Source organism: Epinephelus fuscoguttatus, linkage group LG13 (assembly GCF_011397635.1).
Source record: "Epinephelus fuscoguttatus linkage group LG13, E.fuscoguttatus.final_Chr_v1".
NCBI lineage: Eukaryota > Metazoa > Chordata > Actinopteri > Perciformes > Serranidae > Epinephelus > Epinephelus fuscoguttatus.
In genome coordinates, this window is record NC_064764.1 from 37,015,172 (window position 1) to 37,041,158 (window position 25,987).

General features: G+C 47.3%; 1 protein-coding gene across 9 annotated transcripts in view; it reads left to right on the forward strand.

Moving 5' to 3' along the window:
• The window catches only part of ttn.2 (titin, tandem duplicate 2), a 249,401-nt gene extending 223,930 nt beyond the window's left edge, over positions 1-25,471 (forward strand). For all 9 annotated transcript variants that reach the window (XM_049594294.1, XM_049594295.1, XM_049594296.1 and 6 more), the window contains 31 exons: positions 11-310; positions 580-2,346; positions 2,594-2,887; positions 2,996-3,283; positions 3,381-3,680; positions 3,848-4,182; positions 4,539-6,270; positions 6,410-6,712; positions 6,938-7,249; positions 7,458-7,748; positions 7,888-8,187; positions 8,685-8,826; positions 8,931-9,094; positions 9,275-9,577; positions 9,766-10,047; positions 10,175-10,768; positions 10,887-11,177; positions 11,294-11,593; positions 11,752-12,054; positions 12,142-12,444; positions 12,548-12,816; positions 12,923-13,238; positions 13,403-13,708; positions 13,894-14,193; positions 14,406-14,981; positions 15,166-15,471; positions 15,567-15,949; positions 16,165-16,375; positions 16,523-22,378; positions 22,490-22,789; positions 24,155-25,471. In XM_049594294.1, coding sequence (XP_049450251.1) covers positions 11-310; positions 580-2,346; positions 2,594-2,887; positions 2,996-3,283; positions 3,381-3,680; positions 3,848-4,182; positions 4,539-6,270; positions 6,410-6,712; positions 6,938-7,249; positions 7,458-7,748; positions 7,888-8,187; positions 8,685-8,826; positions 8,931-9,094; positions 9,275-9,577; positions 9,766-10,047; positions 10,175-10,768; positions 10,887-11,177; positions 11,294-11,593; positions 11,752-12,054; positions 12,142-12,444; positions 12,548-12,816; positions 12,923-13,238; positions 13,403-13,708; positions 13,894-14,193; positions 14,406-14,981; positions 15,166-15,471; positions 15,567-15,949; positions 16,165-16,375; positions 16,523-22,378; positions 22,490-22,789; positions 24,155-24,447 — 18,020 coding nt within the window. In that variant the 3' untranslated portion in view covers positions 24,448-25,471. The remainder of the gene's footprint in view (positions 1-10; positions 311-579; positions 2,347-2,593; positions 2,888-2,995; positions 3,284-3,380; positions 3,681-3,847; positions 4,183-4,538; positions 6,271-6,409; positions 6,713-6,937; positions 7,250-7,457; positions 7,749-7,887; positions 8,188-8,684; positions 8,827-8,930; positions 9,095-9,274; positions 9,578-9,765; positions 10,048-10,174; positions 10,769-10,886; positions 11,178-11,293; positions 11,594-11,751; positions 12,055-12,141; positions 12,445-12,547; positions 12,817-12,922; positions 13,239-13,402; positions 13,709-13,893; positions 14,194-14,405; positions 14,982-15,165; positions 15,472-15,566; positions 15,950-16,164; positions 16,376-16,522; positions 22,379-22,489; positions 22,790-24,154) is intronic.
• The last annotated feature ends 516 nt before the right edge of the window (positions 25,472-25,987 follow it).

The window sequence follows — 25,987 nt, forward strand, 5'->3', positions numbered from 1 at the left end:
TCTTCTCCAGATCTGCCTGGAGAGCCATCCAAGCTGCGTGTAGTCGACTCTACAAAGACCTCCATTACCCTTGGCTGGGAAAAGCCTGTCTATGATGGTGGCAGTGAAATCACACACTACATTTTAGACCAGATGAATGCAGAGGACAAAGAATGGGTGACCATCAACCCACGGGTCACAACCTGTGAGTATGTGGTGTCTCACCTCAAACCTGGAACCTACTACTTCTTCAGAGTCTCTGCTGTCAACTGCAAGGGCAAAGGAGAAGACATCAAGATGTATCAGCCTGTGCAAGCCAAGGATATCTTGGGTTTGTATTCATACAGATCCCTCTATAGTTTTGACACAGGACATGGGTCTTTTGTATTTGTCTTATAATCAAAATAAAAACATACTGATAATAAGCATGACTGGAGTTCACTGAAGCATTAAAAAGCTATTTTCATTCATCATTTTTACAGCTTCTAATTATTGCCATTGATTGCTATACTGTGTAAATTGTATTATTTTCTTTTGATGCATATTTTTGTCATTATTAATTACTGCTCTTTCCTGTTTGTGTATACCTCTCTCCAACAGAGGAGGCTGATTTGGACTTGGATGTTCCCATGACAACCCAGTACACAGCCAGGGCCGGCCGTGACGTAGAAGTGTTTATTCCCCTGAAGGGACGCCCCACCCCCAACGTCACCTGGCGCCGTGGCGACCGTAACATTGCTGGTGACAACCGCTACACCATCACTAGCACTGAGCGAGCCACCACACTCCTCATCCCCAAGGTCACCCGCGATGACCGCGGCAAGTACCTGCTGGAGATTGAGAATGGCGTGGGAGAGCCCAAGATAATTATCGTTTCCCTAAAGGTTCTGGACAGTCCAGCCATCTGCCAGAAACTGATGGTCAAGAACGTGACAAGGGGAAAGCTGACTCTCAGCTGGGAGGCTCCTCTCATCGAAGGCGGTTCCTCTGTCACCAATTACATTGTTGAGAAGAAGGCTTCCACCATGAAGGCTTACCAGGTGATCACTGCCGAGTGTCCTAACACAACTTACAAGGTGACGGGCCTGGAGGAGGATGTGGCTTACTTCTTCCGTGTATCTGCTGAAAATGAGTACGGTGTGGGCGACACCTGCGAAACTGCTGAGCCTGTAAGAGCCACTGAAACTCCTGGAGCAGTTAAAAACCTGGTGATGGCGGACTCTACAAAGAACTCTGTTACCTTGCAGTGGACTAGACCTGACCATGATGGTGGCAGCTACATCACTGAATACATCATTGAGAAGAGAACCGAAGAAGATCCCACCTGGACTTTGGGAGCAACATGCAAGCGTTTAAGCTGCGAGGTGACGGGACTCAAGGAGAACGCTATCATGGACTTCAGAGTAATGGCCAAGAATGAGAAGGGCAACAGTGACTTTTCCCAGATTGGACCGATTGTAGTGAAGGACTTTATCATTCCACCCGAGGCCAACCTCAGTGACTACCCCAATGGAGAGCTTGCTGTTCGTATTGGTCAGAATATCCACATTGAGTTGCCCTTCAAGGGTAAACCAAGACCTGCCATTAGCTGGCTAAAGGATAACATACCTCTGAAGGAAAGTGATAAGATTCGCTTCAGGACCACTGACAACAAGACTGCGATCACAGTCAGAGGAGTTAAGAAGGAGCATGCTGGCCAGTACACCTTGGTTCTGGATAACAGAGTCATCAAGAACTTCTTTGATATTAATGTGATCACTCTGGGACCCCCCTCAGTGCCTGTTGGTCCCGTACGCTATGATGAGATTAAAGCCCAAAGTATCATCATTTCCTGGGATGAGCCGAAGGAGGATGGAGGTGGTGAGATCACCTGCTACAGTGTGGAGAAACGTGAGGCTTCCCAGGCTGTATGGAAGATGGTCTGCTCCAGTGTTGTCAGGACCACATTCAAGATTCCCAACCTTGTCAAGGGAACTCACTACCAGTTCAGAGTCCGTGCAGAGAACAAGTATGGAGTCAGTGAACCCCTCATCTCCTCAGACGTTGTTGCCCAGCACCAGTACAAACCACCAGGGCCTCCTGGAAAACCAGTAGCCTTCAACGTCACCAGTGATGGCATGACCATCAAGTGGGAGGCCCCCGGCTTTGACGGAGGATCACCCATTATGGGCTATCATATTGAAAAGAAGGACAGGAATAGCCTCCTGTGGGAGAAAGTGAACTCCACCATCATCTCCAACAGAGAGTACAGGATAATTAGTCTCTTGGAGGGTCTGGAGTACTCCTTCAGAGTCTATGCTGAGAACAACGCCGGACTCAGCCCTGTCAGTGAACAGAGCAAACATGCACTCGCTATCTCCCCTGTTGGTAGGTATACGTTAAAGACTACATTCATCTATGTTGAGGAATAACTTTGTACTTAAAGAAGCGGTCCAACATTTGGGCAGTGTGCTTTATTTGCGGTTTTGCCCATTGTCATATAAGAAGATAAATATCAGTTTAATTTGTGTTTAGCCTTGCAAACGCTGGAAGAAAAGGTTGATGTAGATCTTGTTTGTTCCTGTTTTACTTCAGGACTTCACACCAAGCACTGCTTCTCTCTCTTTTCAATTAGATCCACCTGGCAACCCTGTCTGCATCGACACAACAAGAGACTCAGTCACCCTGCAATGGGACATTCCCAAGAAGGATGGTGGCAGCAAAATTGTGGCCTACAGTGTGGAGAGACGCCAAGGTAGAGGCAAATGGCTGCGATGCAACTTCACTGATATCTCTGAGACCCAGTTCACCGTAACTGGTCTGGCTCCGGGAGACCGATTCGAGTTTAGAGTCATTGCCAGGAATGCCGTAGGCACGGTCAGTCCACCATCCAACTCCTCTGGATATATTATGACCAAGGATGAGAGCAGTAAGTATTTACAAATTGAAGAAAAGACAAATTATCATAATGAGTAGATTTCTTACATCCCTTTGATTGTGCTGATTCCTCATTTGCTCATTCTCTTTGCATCTCCAGTTCCTCCAGATGTCATATGGTCTCCAGACCAGGTGCTCACCCTGAGGGCCGGTGAGAACATTAAGCTCAACTGCAGCATCACTGGACGTCCCGTCCCCCAGATTATCTGGTACAAGGATGGCAAAGAGATTGACAAAAGGACCATGTTTGACATCGAGATCACCACCGGCATTGGCACCAGCAGTGTATTTGTTCGTGATGCTGACAGAAACCACCGTGGAATCTACACCATAGAGGCCAAGAACAGCTCTGGTACCAGGAAGGCTGAAGTCAACGTCAGAGTACAAGGTTGGTAAACACACAGTTATGTTTTAATGTCTAAATTATAAACATTTTCAAACATTTTTATGACCATTTTCAATGTAACTCCTTCCTTTCCCTTCAGATACCCCTGGACCTGTTGAGGGTCCCATCCGTTTCACGGGTATCACAGCTGATAAGTGCACCGTTTGGTGGAACCCGCCAGAGAACGATGGCTGTGCCGCCATAACCCACTATGTGGTGGAGAAGAGGGAGACATCCAGGATCACCTGGGCCTTGGTCACCTCCAAATGCGAGGCCTGTTCTTACAATGCCACCAACCTCATCAAAGGGAATGAATACCAGTTCAGAATCTCTGCTGTCAACAAGTTTGGTGTTGGCAAACCACTGGACTCTGATCCCTTCATTGCACAGATGCAGTACAGTAAGTAAAGTCACTCAGGAGTATTTACTGTTTGACATACTGACCAGAAGTTAAAGATGTAACCCAATCGATTGCACTTGAATATTGACAGAAAACAAATGACAAATGGCCTTTTCATTCACAACTTGACTTTCATAACATGCCATGTTTTCTGCTTTTCCCCTTAGCTGTGCCTGATGCCCCAGGTACCCCAGATGCCACCCATGTAACTGGAAACAGCATCACCGTGTGTTGGACCAGACCACGGTCAGATGGAGGCAATGAGATCAAACACTACATTCTGGAGAGGAGAGAGAAGAAGAGCCTGGTTTGGGTGAAGGTTTCCTCCAAGAGACCCATCACAGAGCTAAGACACCGTGTCACCAACCTCACTGAGGGCAATGAGTATGAGTTCCGCGTAATGGCTGAAAATGGCGCTGGCATCGGACCGGCCAGCAGTACCTCCAGGCTCTTCAAATGTAGAGAACCAACCAGTGCTCCCAGTAACCCCACATTAGTCAAGGTAGGATTTCAGTGACACTGCATGGATTTCAAAGAGAAGAAACATTCATCCAAATGTGTTCAGGTCAATTGTCAAATTCATGTCCAGTTTTTCCTTGGTTTCCTTTCACAGTAAACACAAAGCTGAACTGAGTGCCAAATACACATATATTGTCAGATTTATTAGTTAATGGAAAGCTGTTTGGAATTATCAGTACTGATACTGAAAATCAGCAAATGGAAATTGGCACTATTATAGAACAGAAGAAAACTAACAAATAACTCTGAAGTGGGAAACCAGAATATAGAGAAAAGGGAACAAAGGAAATCATAATGTAGAAATTTCACATTAAACTATGCTCTTTTCTCGTTATCCAGGCCACTGACTCCACCAAGACCTCTGTCAGCCTGACATGGACCAAGCCAGTCTTCGATGGCGGTCTGGAAATAATTGGCTACAATATCGATATGTGTAAGGCCAGTCTGGAGGAGTGGCACAGAGTAAACAGCCAGATTTGCATCCACACCAGCTACACCGTGAAGGGCTTGGTTCCTGGAGAGTTCTACAAGTTCAGGGTCAGTGCTGTGAATGGATGCGGTGAGAGCGAACCTTCAGTGATGCCCAGCGCTGTTCAAGCTCTGGACAGACTTACACTACCTGAGATCGACATTGCTGCCAAATTCAAGCAGACTCACATCGTAAAGAATGGTGGAACAGTTGTCCTCCATATTGCCTTCCGTGGAAAGCCAGCTCCTGTTGCCACCTGGTCTAAGGTGGATGGTGAGCTGCCTGTCATGGCTGACATTAACACCACTGATTCCTCCTCTACACTAACCATTGAGGGCTGCACTAGGTATGAAGCTGGCAAATACACCCTTTCCCTGGAGAACAACAGCGGACAAAAGTCCATCACATTCACTGTCAAAGTGCTGGACACTCCCGGGCCTCCAGGAGCTATCACCTTCAAAGATGTTACCCGTGGAGCCTTGACAGTTATGTGGGATGCCCCCACTAATGATGGTGGATCCCGAATCCACCACTACATTGTGGACAAGCGCGAAGCCAGCCGCCTGGCCTGGCAGGAGGTCAGCAGCAAGTCCTCTCGCCAGACACTCAGGGTCACTGGTCTGGAGATTGGTGTGCCATATCTGTTTAGGGTGACTGCTGTTAACCAGTATGGCCAGGGAGAACCACACGAGATGACAGAGCCCGTCATTGCCACAGAAGAACCCGCACCACCCAAGAGACTGGATGTTGTCGACACCACAAACTCCTCTGCCTCCCTGGTGTGGCTGAAGCCCGAGCATGATGGAGGCAGCCGCATCAGAGGCTACATTGTTGAATTCAGAGCTAAAGGCACTGACCGTTGGGTTGTTGGTGGAGAGACCAAATCCCAGAAGATGCTATTGGAGGGTCTGATTGAGAACACAGAGTATGACTTCAGAGTCAAGGCCAAGAATGACGCTGGAATCAGCGAACCTCAGGGCACATTCACCTCTGTGGTCATTAAGGAGCCTCGCATCGAGCCAACTGCTGACCTCAGCAGCATCACCAACCAGCTCATCATCTGCAAGCTCTCCAACACCTTTACAATCAACATCCCCATCAGTGGCAGGCCTGCACCCAAGATCACCTGGAAGCTGGAGGAAATGAAGCTAAAGGAGTCTGACAGAGTTGTCATCAGATCCACAAAAGAGGAAACCACTTTGATGGTGAGAGATAGCAAGAGAAGCGACAGTGGCAAGTACTACTTGATCCTGGAGAATGCTGCTGGTGTGAAGACGTTCACAGTGACAGTGGTTGTTGTTGGCAGACCAAGTCCACCCACAGGCCCTGTGGAGATTTCTGGAGTCTCCTCAGAGTCCTGCTCTCTGTCCTGGTCCGAGCCAGCTGACGATGGTGGCTCTGAAATTACGAACTACATCGTGGAAAAACGAGAGTCTGGCTCTGCCTCTTGGCAAGTAGTAAACTCCAGTGTGAAGAGAACCACCATCAAAGTGACTCACCTTACCAAGTATATGGAGTACACCTTCAGAGTGTGCGCTGAGAACAAATTCGGAGTCAGCAAGTCCATTGAGTCTGCTGCTGTTGTCATTGAGCATCCATATGGTGAGTTTTGACAAACAATTATACAAAAGTAAACGCACATCCTGTTTTATACACATGAAGGTTTAACATATTTTGTACATACATTTAGGTCCAGGTCAAATAAAGAATCCCTTTTCTCACCTGCACTTTATTTCCACAGTTCCTCCAAGTCCTCCAACTCGCCCAGATGTGGTGTCTGTATCTGCTAATGCCATCAGCATCAAATGGGACCTGCCATATGCCGACGGTGGCAGCAAGGTGACAGGCTACTGGATTGAAAAGAAGGAGAGAAACACCATCCTGTGGGTGAGGGAGAACAAACTGCCCTGCCTGGATTGCCAGTACAAGGTGTCCAACCTGATTGAGGGCCTGGAGTACCAGTTCAGGGTCTACGCCATGAACATTGCCGGACTCAGCAAGGCCAGCGAGGCTTCCAGACCTGTGGTGGCACTCAATCCTGTTGGTAAGGGGAACTTCAATGACTTAACCACATAAAGCAATGACATGTTCATCAGCTCACAAATAATCAACAAAAACTTTTGGTCAATCAAGACCCTAATTAGTCAATCTGATTACACCCATATAGCACCTTTTCTTGTTCACCTTGTTCAGCTAAAACAGTCGGTTCAGAAAAGCCTGTGTGGTTAAAGCTGCGTTACAATTTAATAATAAACTTTTCCCTTTACAGATCCTCCTGGTAAACCCGAAGTGACCGACATCACCCGCTCCTCTGTGTCGTTGTGCTGGACCGTGCCATTCAACGATGGCGGCAGCAAGATTGTTGGTTATGTGGTGGAGAGAAAAGTCTACAGTACGGATGAGTGGGATGACAATCGCTGGCTCAAGTGCAACTACACAACTATCAGCGAGAACTACTTCACCGTCAGCAACCTGGGAGAGGGAGAGACCTACGAATACCGCGTCATTGCCAAGAATGCTGCCGGTGTCCACAGTGCACCCTCTGAGGTCACTGGACCGGTCACATGCAAGGATGAATACTGTAAGTCATTACAATTAGGATTTGCATTTTTATTTCAAATTTAGGAGGTTGCTGGTAACCATGAGCTCTGAATCTAAAAGTTGTCATCATTTAGGCTTCTGATCATTTCCTCCTCTATAAAGCATAGAATATTATTTATAGATGGAAAACTGGGAAAAACTGAATTGAGAATGAGAGATGAGATCTAATCATCTCTTTTTCACTGCAGCTCCTCCAAAAGCTGAGCTGGACAGCAAGCTGGTGGGTGAGACCGTCACCGTCATGGCCGGCTCCGACCTGGTCCTGGATGGCACTGTGGGCGGTAAACCAGAACCTACAGTATACTGGTCGAAGGGCGACAAGATTTTGGAGCTTGGAGAGAAATACTCACTGACCTACACTGCCACCAGAGCCATGGCTGTTATCAAGAACTGTGACAGATACGACACAGGCAGATACATCCTGACCGTCAAGAACGCCAGTGGAACCAAGACCGCTGCTGTCAGCGTCAAAGTTCTGGGTGAGCAGCCAAAAAAATCACATAAATTAAGCTCTCACCACATCATTTTAAACACTGCTGCATGATAACAGAGCAGCAGTAGATGTATGTGCCACTGGACTGTATGAACTGCCTGTAACTCTCGCTTTCTGTCCTCCAGACACTCCTGGAGCCCCGGCTGATAAGCTTGTGATCAGCAGAGTGACGGAGGAGAAGTGTACAGTGTCCTGGAAGATCCCTCTGGAGGACGGTGGAGACAGCGTCAGCCATTACATCGTGGAGCGTCGCGAGACCAGCCGCCTCAACTGGGTTGCTATGGAGACTGAGTGCAAGACACTGTCGTGCGTCAGCACCAGGCTAATCAAGAACAATGAATACATCTTCAGAGTTAGAGGAGTCAACAAGTACGGGCCTGGAGTTCCTCTGGAATCCGAGCCTGTCATTGCCAGGAATGCCTACAGTAAGCGGCAAAATTTACCTTTTCTTCCAAACTAAATTTTCCTGATGATGGTGCCATAGCAACCGTCTAATGTTAATTAAAATCAGAAAAAGTGCAGACAGTCATTTAAAATTATGTAAAATGGAGTTTAGAAATAAGTTTGCAGTCATTACAGGGTGGAATATACACGAATAAAGGAACCGTTTTAGCGGTTTAGCGTTCAGAGTTTAGGTAAGTGTTCAGAGTCGGGGCTGTCTAATATCATCTGGGAGGTTATTCCAGGTTTGTGCTGCTTCACCATGATTTGTCCTAACTCTTGGAAAAGGTCGGCAAACCGCAGATGTCCTCAGTACCATAGAAGTTTCATAGGTCACAAGCATGTCAGAGATGTATTTGAGTGCTGAGCCAAAGAGTGATTTATACACAATTAGCAAGATTTTGAAATCAATTCTCTGATTAGGCATCATATAACAGAGCAAAAACTTATTTCCGTGACCTGTTCTGCCCTTCTTCCTCAGCCATCACATCCCAGCCAGGCACTCCAGAGGCTACAGCAGTCGGCAAGGAGCATGTCATCATTGAGTGGCTGAAGCCCGAGAGTGATGGAGGCAGCGAGATCAAAACCTACTTAGTAGACAAACGAGAGAAGAGCAGCACCAGGTGGGACCAACTTCTGAAGAACCAAAAGGACAGATTTTAGTTTACACTTTCTGAAATACTGATTCTCATAATCTCTTTCTACTTTCATTTCTCTTTTGGACCAGGTGGACTCGGGTGAATAAGAATTACACCATCTATGACACCCGTCTGAAGATCTCCGGCTTGCTGGAGGGAAGCGAGTACCAATTCAGAGTGACAGCTGTCAACGCTGCTGGAGACAGCCATCCAAGTGACGCCTCGGCATACATCCTCTGCAAAGACCCCACATGTAAGAGATTTTACTCAAAAACCTTAACTGATGCAAAAGGTGACCATCTTAGAGCTGAAATTTTATTTTAAATTCTCGTTTTGATTCCACAATTTTCTCAAGAAATTGATTATTTTCCATTTGATGGAATGATGTTTGGACAAGTAGAAATACAACATATTTATGTCTGTGTACTCCCAGATACCCCAGCTCCTCCATCAGTACCTCGTATCACTGACACAACCAAGCACAGCATCAGCATGACCTGGACCAGGCCCATGTACGACGGCGGCTCAGACGTCACCGGCTACTTTGTGGAGATCCTAGAGGAGGGCTCTGAGCAGTGGTACCGTGCCAACGCCAAAGCCATCAAGAACACAGAGTATGTGGCTGCCGGCCTGGTAGCCAATAAGAAGTACAGATTCAGAGTAGCTGCTGTCAACGACAAAGGCACTGGCGAGTTCAGTGAACCTAGTGCCGAGGTTGAGCCTCTGGAGAAAGTTGGTGAGTCACAACAGCTAATTCTTGAATTTGGATTATGACAGAAAGTAAATGTTTTGTCAGCATTGTGTTTTCCAAGCAAACTTCTTGCTTATTCCAGTGACTAATCTTTATCAGTGCCATATTCCAGCTTGTTACATGGCAGTTGCAGCATCATCAGACTTTCCCTTTACTCTGTTCGACCCTCTCAGAAATGCCAGACCTGGAGCTGCACGAGGACCTGAAGAAAACGGTGTGTTTGCGCGCTGGAGGAACCCTGCGTTTGATTGTATTTGTCTCTGGCCGGCCGTTACCAGTAGTTGCTTGGAGGAAGACAGGTGTGGAGCTGCAGAGCCGCGGCTACATTGAGACCACCGACAGCTACACCTCACTGATGGTGGAGAAGGTCAACCGCTACGACTCTGGAAAATACGTTGTGGAGGCAGAGAACCCATCTGGCAAGAAAACTGCCACCATCCTGGTTAAGGTCTACGGTATGTCATCCCAAGTCTTAACAGATGCTAAATATTCCAGGCTGAATCTTTATAAAAAGGTACACGTAAAGACACTTGTAAAAACACACTAATATCTTCTCTTCCTCAACTCGTCTCTCTCCTGCAGACACTCCTGGTCCTCCAAGCTCTGTGAACGTGAAGGACTACACCAAGGAGTCTGTCGTGATCACCTGGGACGTCCCTAGCATTGACGGTGGTGCTCATGTCAGCAACTACATCATAGAGAAGCGTGAAGCCAACATGAAGTCATACAAGACCGTCACCACTGAGTGTAGGAAGACCCTGTTCAGGATCTCTGGTCTGGAGGAGGGAGTGCACTACTTCTTCAGAGTCTTGCCAGAGAACATATATGGTGTTGGCGAGCCCTGTGAGACATCCGAGGCTGTGCTGGTGTGCGACGTGCCGTCAGTGCCTCAGAACCTCCAGATCATTGATGTCACCAAGTCCTCAGTCACTCTGCACTGGGAGAAGTCACTATACGATGGTGGCAGCAGGCTGTCAGGATATATCATCGAGGCATGCAAGGCAGGCTCGGACAGGTGGAGTACCGTCGCAACAGTCAAAGCCTCAGTGACCCAGCACACCATCCAGTCTCTGACGGAGAACGACCAGTACCTTTTCAGACTGCGAGCCACCAACAGCAGGGGAGCCAGCGAGCCCATGGACACTGTCACCCCTGTCACCATCCAGGATATCAAGGGTAAGACACACAGCCACAAATCATCACACAACCACTTTTGCCTTCACTGAAACTTCACAGAATTCACAGAAATCAATCAAATATATTAAACACGTCATTTCTGCCCTGTGTTTTCCAGTGATGCCCAAGATCGACATGACCAGCATTCCTCAGAAGATCGTCCATGTGCACCGTGGCAAACCCATTGACCTCAACATCCCCATAAGGGCCAAACCACAGCCAGTCTGCTCCTGGTTCTTTGGTGGTGTCAAACTGAAGGACACACTGGACCGCATCAAGATTGACAGCAACGGAAAATACACTCACCTCGTCATCCGTGAGACCACCATCAACGACACAGGAGACTACACGCTTGAGGTGAAGAATGCCATTGGCATGGCAACCGAGGTCATCAAGGTCATCATTCTGGGTAAGGACAAATGAAGATTATACATGAATAAGTTGCGTCTCTTGCAGTGCAATTATTGCATACATGCAAAAAAAAAATTACTAGATTCTAACCCGCGACTTCTTGTGCCCATCCAGACAAACCTGGCATCCCAGTTGGTCCAGTGAAGATCGAGGAGAATGACGGCGTATCGGTCACAATCAGCTGGGAACCCCCAGAGAAGGACGGTGGTGCCAACGTCAGCGGCTATGTGGTGGAACAGCGCGATGCCCACCGCCCAGGCTGGGTCACCATCTCAGAGTCTGTGACCCGACCCTGCTTCAAGTTCACCAGACTCACTGAGGGAACCGAGTACGTGTTCCGTGTTGCAGCCATGAATCGCTTTGGTGTTGGTGGCTTCCTGCAGTCAGAGGTGGTGGAGTGCAAGAGCGAAAAGAGTGAGTTCTCTTCCTATCATAAGTATAGTCTTTCTGTTTTTCTGTATGTTATTTCATTTGTATGTGTACTTCACGTGAATCTCTTTTATTTACTTGTGAACAGTTATTTTTGGCCCTGCAGTATTTCAATTGATCTATTAATTTGATTTCATGTGTAGCCATCCCTGGACCTCCCAGCAAGCCAGAGGTGCTTGATGTCACTCACGAGGGCATGACCCTGACCTGGCAACCACCCGTGGACAATGGTGGCTCCACCATTGCCGGCTATATCATTGAGCGTAAGGAGGCCCGTTCTGACAGGTGGCTGAAGATCAACAAGAACCTTGTCACCATGACCAGGTACCGCTCCTCTGGCCTGATTGAGGGCCTGGAGTATGAACACCGTATCACTGCCGTCAACTCCAGAGGAGCCGGCAAACCCAGCGAGAGCTCTGCCATCACTGTTGCCATGGATCCCATTGGTACGTGTTGCAAAACTCACGATTATAAATGAATCTTCCCAGTGTGGAGTCAGAATATTAACCAAAGGTCTCTGTGTTTTGTAACAGAGCCTCCAGGTCCTCCAATTCAGCCCAGAGTCACCGACACCACCAGGTCTTCAGTATCTCTGGCCTGGCTCCCACCCGAAGAGGAGGGTGGTTCTATTGTTACTGGGTACTTTATCGAGATGCAGAAGGTGGACCAGGTGGAATGGACGCTGTGCAACACCACGCCCACAAAGATGTGCGAGTACACCCTCACTCACATGCCCCAGGGCGCCGAGTACAAGTTCAGGATCATTGCCTGCAATGCTGGTGGTTCTGGGGAGTCCGCTGAGATTCCTGGAGTGGTTAAAGTCCAGGAGATGCTTGGTAAAATACCATCATTTATAGTTTGATTTTACAGTCAAATAAACATTATTTTACTGACAACCTGTAATTTAAATAACACAAATTTAATCTCTGTCTTCTTCAGATTATCCCGACTACGTGCTTGATCGTAAATACGAGGAGGGCTATGTGGTGCGGCAGGGCGGAGTCGTTCGTCTGTCTGTGCCCATCAAGGGTAAACCTATCCCTACATGCAAGTGGACCAAGGACGGCCGTGACATCTCTCATCGGGCCATGATCGCCACCCATGATGACATCACCGAGCTGGTCATCAAAGAGGCACACAAAGACGACACTGGTACCTATGACCTGGTGCTGGAGAACAAATGCGGCAGGAAGGCCGTGTACATCAAGGTGAGCGAGTCATCCAGCAGATACTTCATGATCAGAAGTAAAACAATAAAAATACGTACACTTGGAGTAGTTTGAACTAAACTTTTTGTGTATCTCTTGCCTCCAGGTGAAGGTGATTGGTCGCCCTGATGCCCCAGAGGGCCCTCTGGAGTTTGATGACATTCAGGTCAGATCAGTGCGGGTCAGCTGGAGGCCACCATCAGATGATGGCGGCTCCGACGTTCTGGGATACATTGTGGAAAGAAGGGAGGTACCCAAGGCTGCCTGGTACACAGTCGACTCCAGGGTAACTGAGAGTTCTCTGGTGGTGAAGGGTCTGAAGGAGAATGTGCAGTACCACTTCAGGGTTTCTGCCGAAAACCAGTTTGGCATTAGCAGATCTCTCAAGTCTGATGAGGCTGTCACACCAAAAACACCACTTTGTGAGTATTTTTTCTGTGATTGTTTACAGTTTGTAGTCTCAACTGATGTTTGTCAAAAGTTGCATTGTCTACATGTTGGTCAAATAATTTACTTAACAGACACATTTCCATATATCCGTAATTCTGATGTCAGTACGTGTGTTTACAACTTGCTTTACCTCCAGGCGCACCAGAACCTCCCGGCAATCCACCAGAGATTATGGACGTGACCAAGACCACGGTGTCTCTGTCCTGGGCCCGGCCCCGGGATGATGGAGGCTCCCGCGTCACGGGATACTATGTGGAGAGGAGAGAGGTTTCGACAGAGAAGTGGGTCCGACACAACAAGACCCACATCACCACCACTATGTACAATGTCACCGGCCTCATCCCTGATGCTGAGTACATGTTCAGAGTGGTGGCTCAGAATGACATCGGGCAGAGCGAGCCTGGTCCTGCCTCAGAGTCTGTGGTCTGCAAAGATCCATTTGGTGAGTTTATATCACATGATACCTGCATGAATAAATTGTTGAGTAATAAAGTGAATTTGAAGGGCATTTTGTCTTAGCTTATGATAATTTAGTTAATTTGTGGGACTGTGTAGAACTGGTTTTAACACTCTTTCTCTTACACTTTCTGTAAGAGTATTAATGTGCTCTTGTCTCTCTCCTTCAAGACAAACCCAGCCAACCAGGGGAGATCGACATCATCTCCATCACCAAGGACTCCATCACCATCCACTGGCTCAGGCCAGAGCATGACGGCGGCAAGGAGATTCTGGGCTACTGGATTGAGTTCAGGCAGGCTGGAGAAAGTGCCTGGAAAAAATGTAACAAAGAGCGCTCCAAGGATCGTCAGTTCACTATGGGCGGGTTGATGGAGGCCACCGAGTACGAGTTCAGAATCTTTGCTGAGAATGAGACTGGACTGAGCCGACCTCGCCGCACACCCATGGGCATCAAGACCAAACTGAGCGGTGAGCTGCTGCAGAATTTAGAAATAAATCTCACTAACTTTGTAATGTGACGTTGGTCCTTACAAAGTTAAACACTAGATCATGTGAAGTTGAATTTCATGTTACTAAATCAAGATGTTTGCATGTCAGCAGACCTTATGTACAGTACACACAGAGGTAGGAAAAAGCATAAAAAACTCAGATTAAATCAAGCTTTGCATTTGCTTTTGCAGTTGGTGAGGCTCCAGCTTTGAAGGAAGAGATCCAAGATGTAACCACCAAGCTTGGCGAGTCCGGCACCCTCACCTGTGGCATCATTGGAAGACCTCTGCCTGAGATCAAGTGGTACCGCTACGGTAAAGAGCTGATCCAGAGCCGTAAGTACAAGATGAGCTCAGATGGCCGCAACCACTCCCTGAGCATCCTGACAGATGAGCAGGAAGATGAGGGCCTGTACACCTGCAGGGCCATCAACGAAGCCGGAGAGATCGAGACCAGTGGCAAACTGCGCCTGCAGGCGCCACCACAGTTCCACCCTGGCTTCCCTCTGAAGGAGAAGTACTACGCTGGAGCTGGTACCAGCCTCCGTCTCCATGTTGTCTACATTGGACGTCCCATCCCCCAGATCATGTGGTTCTATGGCAAGAAGCCTCTGAACGCATCTGAGAATGTAATTATTGAAAACACCGAAAGCTACACCCACCTGGTGGTGAGGAACGCCCAGAGGAAGACCAACGCTGGTCGCTACAAGGTGCAGCTCAGCAATGTATTTGGAACCATCGACACTGTGCTCCGTGTTGAAATCCAAGGTAATACTAGACAACTGACAACAGGTTTAAATATCAAATAATATGATCCTACAGTGAAGACATCTATATTATCTTCAAGTTTTTTTCCAGTATCAGCCAGCAAATAACCATTACTACATGTATGTATTTGAATAAAACACAAGAGCTGTTACTTATTCCTTTTTTTGTTTTGTTTTTTCCCCAGATAAACCATGCGTCCCTGAGGGCCCTGTTATTGTTGAGGCTCTGCTGAAGAGCTCAGTTGTCATCAGCTGGAAGACACCCAAGGACGACGGAGGCTCCATGATTACCAACTACATTGTGGAGAAACGCGAGGCCAAAGAAGGCGAGCAGTGGCACCTGGTGTCCTCCTCCGTTTCTGGCACCACATGCCGTGTCCCCAACCTGACTGAGAATGCTGGCTACTACTTCAGAGTCTCTGCCCAGAACCAATATGGAGTCAGTGAGTCCCTGGAGATCCCATCGGTGGTCATCATCAAGAGTCCATTTGGTAAGTTGTTTTTCCTCTATAATGTCATTGCAGAGAGGCAGGACAAACTTCAGATATGTAGACCACTACAGTAACATTCCCTGTTTATTTCTTAGAAAAACCTGGCATCCCACAACAGCCCTTCATCATCAGCTCCACCAAAGACTCCTGTGTCGTCTGCTGGAAACCTCCAACCAGCGACGGTGGAGCTAAAATCAGCGGCTACTACCTGGAGAAACGTGAGAAGAAGCAGAACAAGTGGATGTCAGTAACCACTAAGAAGATTGCCGAGACCAGCTTTGAGGTCAAAGCCTTGATCGAGGGCTTTGAGTATGAGTTCCGCGTCAAGTGTGAGAACATGGGCGGTGAGAGCGACTGGAGTGAGATTTCAGCACCTGTCATCCCCAAGTCCGACCAGGCTCCTCGTGCTCCTGCGTTCAGGGAGGAGATCAGGGACATGACCATCAAATACCACAACAATGCCACCTTTGTCACCAAGGTAGTTTATTTCAGCTACATTGCATTTGCTTTCACAAATTCACATGCTGTGTCTATGTTCATGAAGGTCTAGAAATGACAAAACTACAAGTGATTGTAGTGTAAGTGTTGAAGGGATACCAAGAAACCATTGAGAAAATTGACATCAGTTTCATTCAGTCACTCAATTCCATCACCACAAGCATTATTTAACTTGGTTATTTTTCCTGTTACAAGGTGATGGGACATCCAAAACCTTTGGTGAAATGGTACCGCAATGGAAAGGAGATCCAGGCAGATGGAGCCAAGATCAAAGCCCTGGAGTTCAAGGGAGGCTACTACCAGCTGATCATCACTGCCGCTGATGAGAATGATGCCGCAGTTTACCAAGTCAGAGCAACCAACCCCTCAGGGTCCATCTCTACAACGGCCAACCTTGAGGTTGAAGGTAATGATATAATTTTGATAGTGTAAATTAATGATCACTCATTTTTTCCAGTATCCATTGAGTGATGTCCTCTACAGCTGCAGTTCCTTAAAAAGAAAAATAATCTTAAAGAAATCAAACTAATGCTTTTTGTCATTTGAATTCCAGTTCCTGCTAGGATCCACCTGCCTGAGGAGCTTCAGGGAATGGGAGCAGTCCATGCTGTCTGTGGTGAGCGCATCACCATCAAGATCCCCATCTCTGGCAAGCCTGAGCCAGCAGTCGTTTGGCAGAAGGGTCAGGAGATCCTCTCCAACTCTCCTCGTTACCAAGTCATCACCACCAGATCTTTCACCTCTCTGGTGTTCATGAAGGGAATGGAGAGGAAGGATACTGGCTACTACATCATTACAGCAAAGAACAGGTTTGGTACAGACAAGCAAACCATTGAGGTGAACGTTGCTGACATACCTGATGCTCCAAAGGGACTGGTTGTCAGTAACATTGCTCGGGACTCCATCACCTTGACCTGGGAACCCCCTGCCAGTGATGGTGGAAGTGACATCATTAGCTACATTGTGGAGAAGTGTCCCACCACTGCTGACAGGTGGATCCGAGCTGGACAGACCACTGACTGCAGCATCACCATCATCAATATATTTGGAAAGACCAAGTACCAGTTCCGCGTCATTGCCGAAAACCAGTTTGGCCTGAGCCATCCTTCTGAGCCAACTGAGCCCATCACCACAAAAGAGGACAAGTCTGTGATTAGGAATTATGATGAGGAAGTGGACGAAGCCAGAGAGGTCACCAAGGAGGAGGCTCTGTTCTACAAGGTGAAGGAGCTGTCCTCCAAGTACATCATCTCTGAGGAACTCTCTCGCTGCCAGTTTGGAGTGGTCCACCGCTGCACGGAGATTGCCACAAAGAAGACCTTCATGGCCAAGTTCATCAAGGTCAGAGGAACCGACCGTGAGTTGGTTCTCAGAGAAATTGAGGCCCTTAACATAGCAAGGCACAAGAATATCATCTATCTACATGAATACTTTGAAAGCATGGAGGAGATTATCCTCATCTTTGAGTTCATTTCTGGAGTTGACATCTTTGAGCGCCTTGGCACGAGCAACTTCGAGCTGACAGAGCAGGAGATTGTCCGGTACCTGAGACAAGTCTGCTCTGCCCTCAAGTTCTTGCATAGCCACAACTTCGGCCACTTTGATATCCGCCCAGACAACATTGTCTACACCACCAGGAAAAGCACCACCATAAAGATTATTGAGATGGGCCAGGCTAGGCTGTTGGTGCCAGGAGATAACATCAGAATGCTGTTCTCAGCTCCCGAGTACTGTGGCCCTGAGGTCCACCGTCATGACCTGGTCACAACAGCCACTGATATGTGGTCTGTTGGCGTAATGGCCTACGTTTTGCTTAGTGGCCTTAATCCATTTGCGGCAGAGTCCACTACAAAGATGATTGAGAACATCTCCAACTGTGAGTACATCTTTGACAGTGAAGCATTCAAGGACATCAGCTTGGAAGCTATGGACTTTATAGACAGACTTTTAGTCAAGGACATGAAGCTCCGTATGACAGCCCACGAGGCTCTGGAGCACCCATGGCTCAAGATGAAGATTGAGCATGTCAGCAACAAGATCATTAGGACACTGAGACACAGAAGGTACTACCAGACTCTGGTAAAGAGGGTAGATACTATTGTATCATCAGCTCGTGTGGCCTACGGTGGCGCCTTCAAGAACCAGAGAGGATTGGCTGTGGGTAGAGTGAAGATTGGAACTGAGTACCATGGCCTCCGCAGTGGTCCAGTCATGCATGGTTCAGCTGAAGAAGGTGGCCATGTCAGATTTACTTGTAGCATCACCAACTTTGACAAGAGTACACAGGTGACATGGTATCACGGTACCCGTCAGCTACATGCAAGCGCCAAGTATGAAATCACTTACAGCAATGGTTTTGCCAGCATCTATGTAAAGGACATTGAAGAGAGTGATGATGGTGTGTACAGGTGCAAGGTGGTGAGTGACGATGGAGAGGACAGTGCTTATGGAGAGCTCTTTGTTGAGACAGTGAGGAGCATCAGAGAGTACTACCTTAGTCGCACCATCAAGAAACTGAGGAAGAGAGTCGACAAGACGAAACTCCTGCAGAAACCACCAGAGTTCACTTTGCCTCTCTACAATCGCTCTGCCTACATCGGTGAAGATGTGCGCTTCGGTGTCACCATTACCGTGCACCCGGAGCCTCATGTCACATGGCTCAAGAATGGAGAGAAAATCAAGCCAGGTGAAGATGACACCAAGTACACGTTCACCAGCGATAAGGGTCTTTACCAGCTGATGATCCACAACCTGGACTTAAGTGATGATGCAGAATACACCGTCATGGCTCACAACAAGTTTGGAGAAGACAGCTGCACAGCTCGTCTCACTGTGACACCTCATCCTGTAATGGAGGAAACTATGAGGCCCATGTTCAAACGCCTGCTGGCTAATGTTGATTGTGTTGAGGGACATAGCGTCCGCTTCGAGCTCAGAGTCTCAGGAATCCCCACTCCCACTCTGAAATGGGAGAAGGACAGTCATCCACTTCAGTTTGGTCCAAAGGTCGTTGTCATACAGGAGGACGTTGACCACTATGTCCTGTACATCAGAGATACTCTGCTCGAGGACTCTGGTGTGTACAAGGTGACAGCAACCAACTCTGCTGGCTCTGCAAGCTGCCAGGCTACACTGCATGTGGACCGCCTCACCTACACCAGGAGAGAGTACAAGAGCGAGGAGGAGAAATACCTACATGTACAGAAACAAATTGAAAAGACCAACAAGATGGCTCAGCATATTGTTGCCACTAAGGAGCTTGTACCTCTAAACCCCACAGCTCAGGAGGCACTTAACTTTGCTGCAGAGATGTACAAGCCTGCAGTGAGCACCAAGAACGTTGAGGGTGAGTTCGACATCACAGTTGAGAAGACTGAGACTAAGAGGCTGGAGGAGGAGAGGAGGATCTTTATGCCATATGAGATCCCTGAGCCTGTGGTTCATGATCCTAGAGCTCTGGATGAGGACAAAACTATCAAACAGTTTGTGGCTCTGTCCGACATGAAGTGGTATAGAAAACTGAGAGACCAGTATGAGATTCCAGAGAGGATGGAGAGGATTGTGCAGAAGAGGCAGAGACGTATTCGCCTGTCCAGGTGGGAGCAGTTCTACGTCATGCCCCTCCCGAGAATCACCGACCAGTACAGGCCAAGGTGGCGTATTCCAAAACTCACTCTGGATGACTTGGAGACTGTTAGGCCTGCTCGCCGTTCACCTTCTCCTGAATCTGAGATCTCTTACAGATCCAGAAGGAGATCACTGGGAGATCTTAGTGACGAGGAGCTGCTGATGCCTGTGGATGACTATCTTTCCATGAGGAGAACAGAGGAAGAGAAAATGATGCTGGAGGATGAACTGGAGCTTGGCTTTTCTGCCTCTCCTACAGGCAGCCCTGTTCGCGCTGAGCGGCGTGCCGTGGAACGTGAAGAGAGGAGGCAGGAGGTCAGACATGAGGCTGCTGAGGTTACTGAGACAAAGAAGAAACGCACTATTTCTCAGTACATGAGGAGGCGAAGGTCACTGTCTCCCACATACATTGAGCTCATGCGTCCAGTCTCAGAGCTGATCAGACCATCACGGGCTATGCCTGTGGAAGCAGAGGGAGAGGTTGTTGCAAGAAGGTCTCCCACCCCTGAGAGGACCCGTCCCCGCTCTCCCAGCCCCATCAGGTCTGTTGAAAGGTCATCCCGCTCCTCCTCCAGGTTTGAGCGGTCTGCCCGCTTCGACATCATGTCCCGCTATGAGGCCAGAAAGGCTGCTATAAAGGCTGAGAGGAAATACCAGGTGGTTACCCAGCAGCCTTTCAGTCTGGACCACGCTCCCCGTGTGACTGTTAGGATGCGCTCTCATCGTGTACCAATTGGCCAAGACACGAAATTCACCCTGAACATCCAGAGCAAACCAGAGGCCGAGGTCAAGTGGTTCCACAATGGAACAGAAATCTCTGAAAGCAGTGAGAAATATGTCTTCACCAACATGAGTGGTGTTTTGTCCATCACTATTCTGGACTGCCATGAGGAGGACAGTGGCACATACCGCTGTGAATGCACCAACTCTAGGGGAGAAGCTTCCGACTATGCCACCCTTGACGTGGCAGGTGGCGGCTACACCACCTTCTCCTCTCGCCGCAGGGATGAGGATGTTCTCAAAGGATATGTCCCTGAAGTCACTCGAATTGATCACTATCACACCACCCACTTCAAAACTGGCTACGCTACTCAGACCCATTTTGAGGTTGAAGAGAGCAAGACTAAGCTAACTGAGACACGTGAGGTTTCCACACGTGAGAGATACGCTGCCTCCTCTGAGAGGTACTCCTCTGCTGAGAGGTACTCCTCTGCTGAGAGGTACTCTTCTGCTGAGAGGCTTGATTCATCTGTCAAGTATGCATCTGCCGAATACCTATCATCTGATTCCTCATACTCATCTGAAAAGTTTTCTCTGACTGGGAAACACACCGCAACTGAAGCTAAACTGAAGTCGACTTCTGCTGCTGTTGCTGAGGAAGTTACTGTGCTTAAGGTGAAGCCTTCTCTTCCTGCCAGAATCCTCACCAAGCCCCAGTCTGTGACAGTTGCAGAGGGAGAGACAGCCAGATTCTCTTGTGATATCGACGGGGAGCCTGCACCTACTGTAGTATGGATGTACGAGGGCAGAACCATTGTCTCAATTCACCGCATCCAGGTCACCACCACTCAGTACAAGTCCAGCATGGAGATCTCCTCTGTGATGGCCTCTGATGAGGGCAGTTACACGGTAGTGGTAGAGAACTCAGCAGGCAGGCAAGAGGCTCACTTCACCTTGACCATCCGCAGACCAGCTCCCAAAGAGGAGGTCAAGGCTGTCAAATCCCCTGAGCCATCTGTAAAGTCACCCACTCCCAGTGTGAAGTCACCAGAGCCTTCAGTCAAATCGCCTACTCCTTCCGTAACCTCCCCTGTCCCGAGCGTCAAGTCCCCTGAGCCTTCAGTTAAATCACCAGCTCCAAGTGTGAAGTCTCCTGAACCAACGTCTCCTGCTCCCGGTGTGAAGTCACCAACACCAGGTGTGAAGTCACCCACACCAAGTGTGAAATCTCCTGAACCAGAGGGAATTAAGTCTCCAAGGAGCATTAAGTCTCCTGAGCCAGCCGCACCCTCTCCAGCACCCGGTGTCAAATCACCAGCTCCAGGTGTCAAATCACCAGCTCCAGGTGTCAAATCTCCCGAACCTGAGGGAGTGAAGTCACCACGGGGTATAAAATCTCCAGAACCCAGACTCAAGTCACCTCCACCACCACTCAAGTCTCCAGAGAGTGTGAAGTCACCGGAGCCCGAGGAAGTAAAATCACCTCGTGGTGTCAAATCTCCGGAACCTGCAGGACTCAAAACACCAAAAGGTATCAAATCTCCAGAACCTGCGGGAATCAAAACACCAAAAGGCATCAAGTCCCCAGAACCTGCAGGCATCAAATCACCAAGGGCCTTAAAGTCCCCTGAGCCCGAGGGGATCAAATCACCTCCTAGGATGAAGTCCCCTCCTCCTAGCTTGTCCCCCAAGAGGGTTGTGTCTCCACCCACCGTCAAATCCCCAACCCCGAAACCTCCCAGGGTCCTGAGTCAGCTAACAGCCGAGGCCAGTGAGGGTTCGGTGAGGATGTCCTGCGTCTGTGAGAGCAGCGTCAGGGAGGTGGTGTGGTACATCAACGGGAGGAGGCTTTCACAGAGCAGTCGCTTTGAGATGCACTACTCTGAGGGCTCCTGCAGCCTCCTGATCCATGATTTGGCAGACAGTGATCAGGGAGAATACATCTGTGAGATGACATCAGAGGGAGGAGTATCCAAATCCTCCTTCTCATTCACCGGACAGGTGTTCCAGTCCATACGCATGAAGGTCAAAGCCTACCGTGAACAGCAAGTGGCACTTAAAGGTGAGTACCTGCCTCTTAAAATCGATGCAGATTAAATCCTATGCTAATTAGAATAAATCCTTAACTGTGAACTAATTTACGTATTTACCTGTCTGCCTCCACCCTCATCAGGATCAATGGTGATGAGTCACAAGGAGTCTTCATCAGCAGTGAGCTCAGCCATGATGATGAAGAAAGAAATGCACACGAAGGAGGAGTCAACGTCTTTCTCTTCCTCGTCTTCCGCCCAGCAGGCGATGATGTCATCCATGATGGAGTCAAGCTCCATCAGCAGCATGGCAGCTGAGATGAAGTTTGAGACCATGTCCATGTCCAGCATGTCCTCCATGACATCAGAGACGTACGCCATGAGCTCCAGCAGTCTGACTGAGATGTCTTCACACATGGAGGGATCCTCATTCAGAGCAATCGGTAAGACTGGTGATGAGAGTGAGTTTGTGACTTCTTAAAAGTAGCTTTGCTTTTGATTCGTTGCTTCCACATTTCGATTCAGAGGCGACTGAAAGGCTTTTATTTTGAAATCAATAACTATGAATCATAATCGGGGTGTAAAATAAACAAAGACATTGATTTAGCAGTTGTTATGCCTCTGTGCTGGCTGTGGACAGAGACATTATGTTTTGGGTTGTCTGTCCATCAAATCCTTTTTTGTGAACACAATAATTCAAGAACGCTTTGAGGGCAATTCAAATTCAAATTCAGATTTAACACAAACGTCCACTTGAACTTGTCAATGAACTGATAAGAACCTGGTGGTCAAAGGTCAATGTGATCTTGTCCATCTCATTCTTGTAAACATGTTATCTCAAAAACACCCTAGGGAAATTCTTCAGATTTGGCACAAACGTCCAATCGGACTCAGTGATTAACTGATTAGAATTTGTTAGTCAGTGATCTTATCTGTCTTATTCTCATGAATGCAATATCTCAAGAACACCTCAAATTTGGCACAAACGTCCACTTGGGCTTAACTTTGGCCTGGTTCTAAATTGGCGGTCAAAGGTCAAAGTCACTGGGATTTTGTAAGTCTCATTCTCGTGAACGTAATATCTCAAGAACACCTTGAGAGAATTTCTTCAAATTTGGCACAACGTCCACTTTAAGTCAAGAATGAACTGATTAGAATTTGGTGGTCAAAGGTCACTGTGACCTTGCATTCATCTCATTCTTGTGAACGTGATATCTGAAGAAGGCCTTGAGGGAATTCCCCTCCAATTTGGCACAAATGTCCACTTGAACTCAGTGATGGACTGATTAGAATTTGGTGGTCAAATGTCAAAGGTCACCATGACCTCACAAAACATGTTTTTGGCCATAACTTAAGAATTCTTACACTGATAATGACAAAATTTCAGACAGGATAATATAATGAAGTGATGACAGTTTATATCTAAAAGGTCAAAGGTCAACTTCACTGTGACATCATAATGTTTTGTATAAAGAAAGGTCATGATTCAGCGTCATATCTCAGGAACAGAAGGAGAGACTTTTGGTCAGACACTGAATTGGTGACTCTAATCTAATCTAATCTTGAAACTGTGCTGATTGTATAGATCTTGTGTGTGAAGATCCATCCATGTTTTCACTGACATGGATGGAAACTGTAACACTCACAACTTGACTTGTGCATGAAGGCAAACAAGCACAAGCTGATAGTTCTAGTTTGTACCTGATTTTGAAAATCGAAACTTCCCTCTGTTGTGAAATGATGTGGCCACTAACATTTTATCTTTAAAATCTCTGTGTGCACTGATGTATATGTGCTGTGGTTTCCAGGTTCTGCTCCCAGGATCGAGGCTCTGCCAGAGGACATCAGCATCGAGCCAGGCAAAGTCCTCACAGTCACCTGCGCCTTTTCCGGCGAAGCCAAACACATCGAGTGGTCCCGCAGCGGCAGAAAGATCGAGGTGACTGCCGGTGGACGCTTCCACATTGACACCACGGAAGACCTGACCACTCTCATCATCACCGGGGTGAAGGAGGAAGACGCTGGAACCTATACCCTGAAGCTATCTAATGAGCTCGGATCTGACACAGCGACTGTTCACATCAGCATTCGATCAGCATAAAAGAAAAAGAAAAAAAAATCTAATCTTCCTATCTTCCCCTTTTCCCTACTTCCATGCCTTTTTATTTATTCATTAAGCAAAATAATCGACTTGATTACGATCTGGATTTCTGTTCTTGTAAATATGAACTATTTTTGTACCAATCTTGACATTAATTTATGCCAAACTAGACTAAAGTCTAAAGGTGTTATAAAATGTGCCATATTGGATGACTTAGGATTTTTGATCCATTTTTCTGTGACATGTACATAATGTATATAGCCGAATTTAACGGTTATGGGAAATGTATGCATTGTTATTTATGACAATAATATTAACTGAAACAAAATGAAACTAAATGTGGTTTGACAGGAGAAAGTTCCACTTGGAACGAATACCCTGTTAAACTGAGAAACTAAACTCTGTGCCTCAACGATAAGTTGAAGTCTAAGATTGCCTCAACAGGTAGAGAGGCTCCCTGTTGATGTTAACTCAATCAGAGACAAAACTAGAAATGCACTGCGGTGCTGTTGCATTGTAACTAAAGCGTGAGATCCTGAGTGCTGTTTGCAGTTACCCTCATGTAAGCAGGACGACTGGACCTCACGCTCTGACTGATTATGTCATACTGCCATTTCGATGACATGCTCACAGTGCGAGCGGCCTGCACTCCCTGAGCACAAGTGTTTCTTTTTGTTTTGTGCTCTGCTTCTGGCAAATGACCACTCGCTCGGGCTCTTCAGTCGTACCATCAACCTGGCCAATCACATGAAAGTAGAGTCCCTCCTGTGCTTGTTTGCAGAGGCAGAGCTGTCTCTTGGAGGTCTGCAGTGTGTTTGTGTGTTAGTTTTTAGGCCTGTCAGTCAAGCTGGGCGCCACCAGGCAGCTGAAACCAACCGCCACTGCCTTCAACGAGGACGAGAAGAAGTGTGGTTGCCCTGCACTTTGTTTTGATTGAAGTTAGAGTTGTAGCATTGATTATTTTCGCAGCCTCCTTGAGTTTTTCTCCAATTATTGATTTAATAAAGCATGATTATCAGCACTACAGGATGTCTCTGCAGTGTTTATTTTTCGTGCTTCTACTTTGAATTGGAAGAATACAATAATTTGTAAGTTATAGTATATGCTATACAAATATCGTGAAAAAAGTGATGGTATAGAATGTTGTAAAAGATTGTAGCCAAAACCATCAAAGTAAAGTATTTTTTAAAAATTGTTACAGAAAAAAGAACAGTATAGTATGTTGTAAATATTGTGACCAAATCAAATCATAGTATAGTATGTCATAAAAAACCAGGAAAAATGTCATAGTATAGTTTGTTGTCAAAAATCACGAAGCAACGTCATAGTATAGTATGCCTTTCAAAAATCACGACCAAATGCCATAGTATGGTATGTCGTCAAAAATCATGAAAAAAAGTCATAGTATAGTATGTCGTCAAGAATCATGAAAAAAAGTCATAGTATAGCATGTCGTCAAGAATCATGAAAAAAAGTCATAGTATAGCATATCGTCAAGAATCATGAAATAAAGTCATAGTATAGCATGTCGTCAAGATTC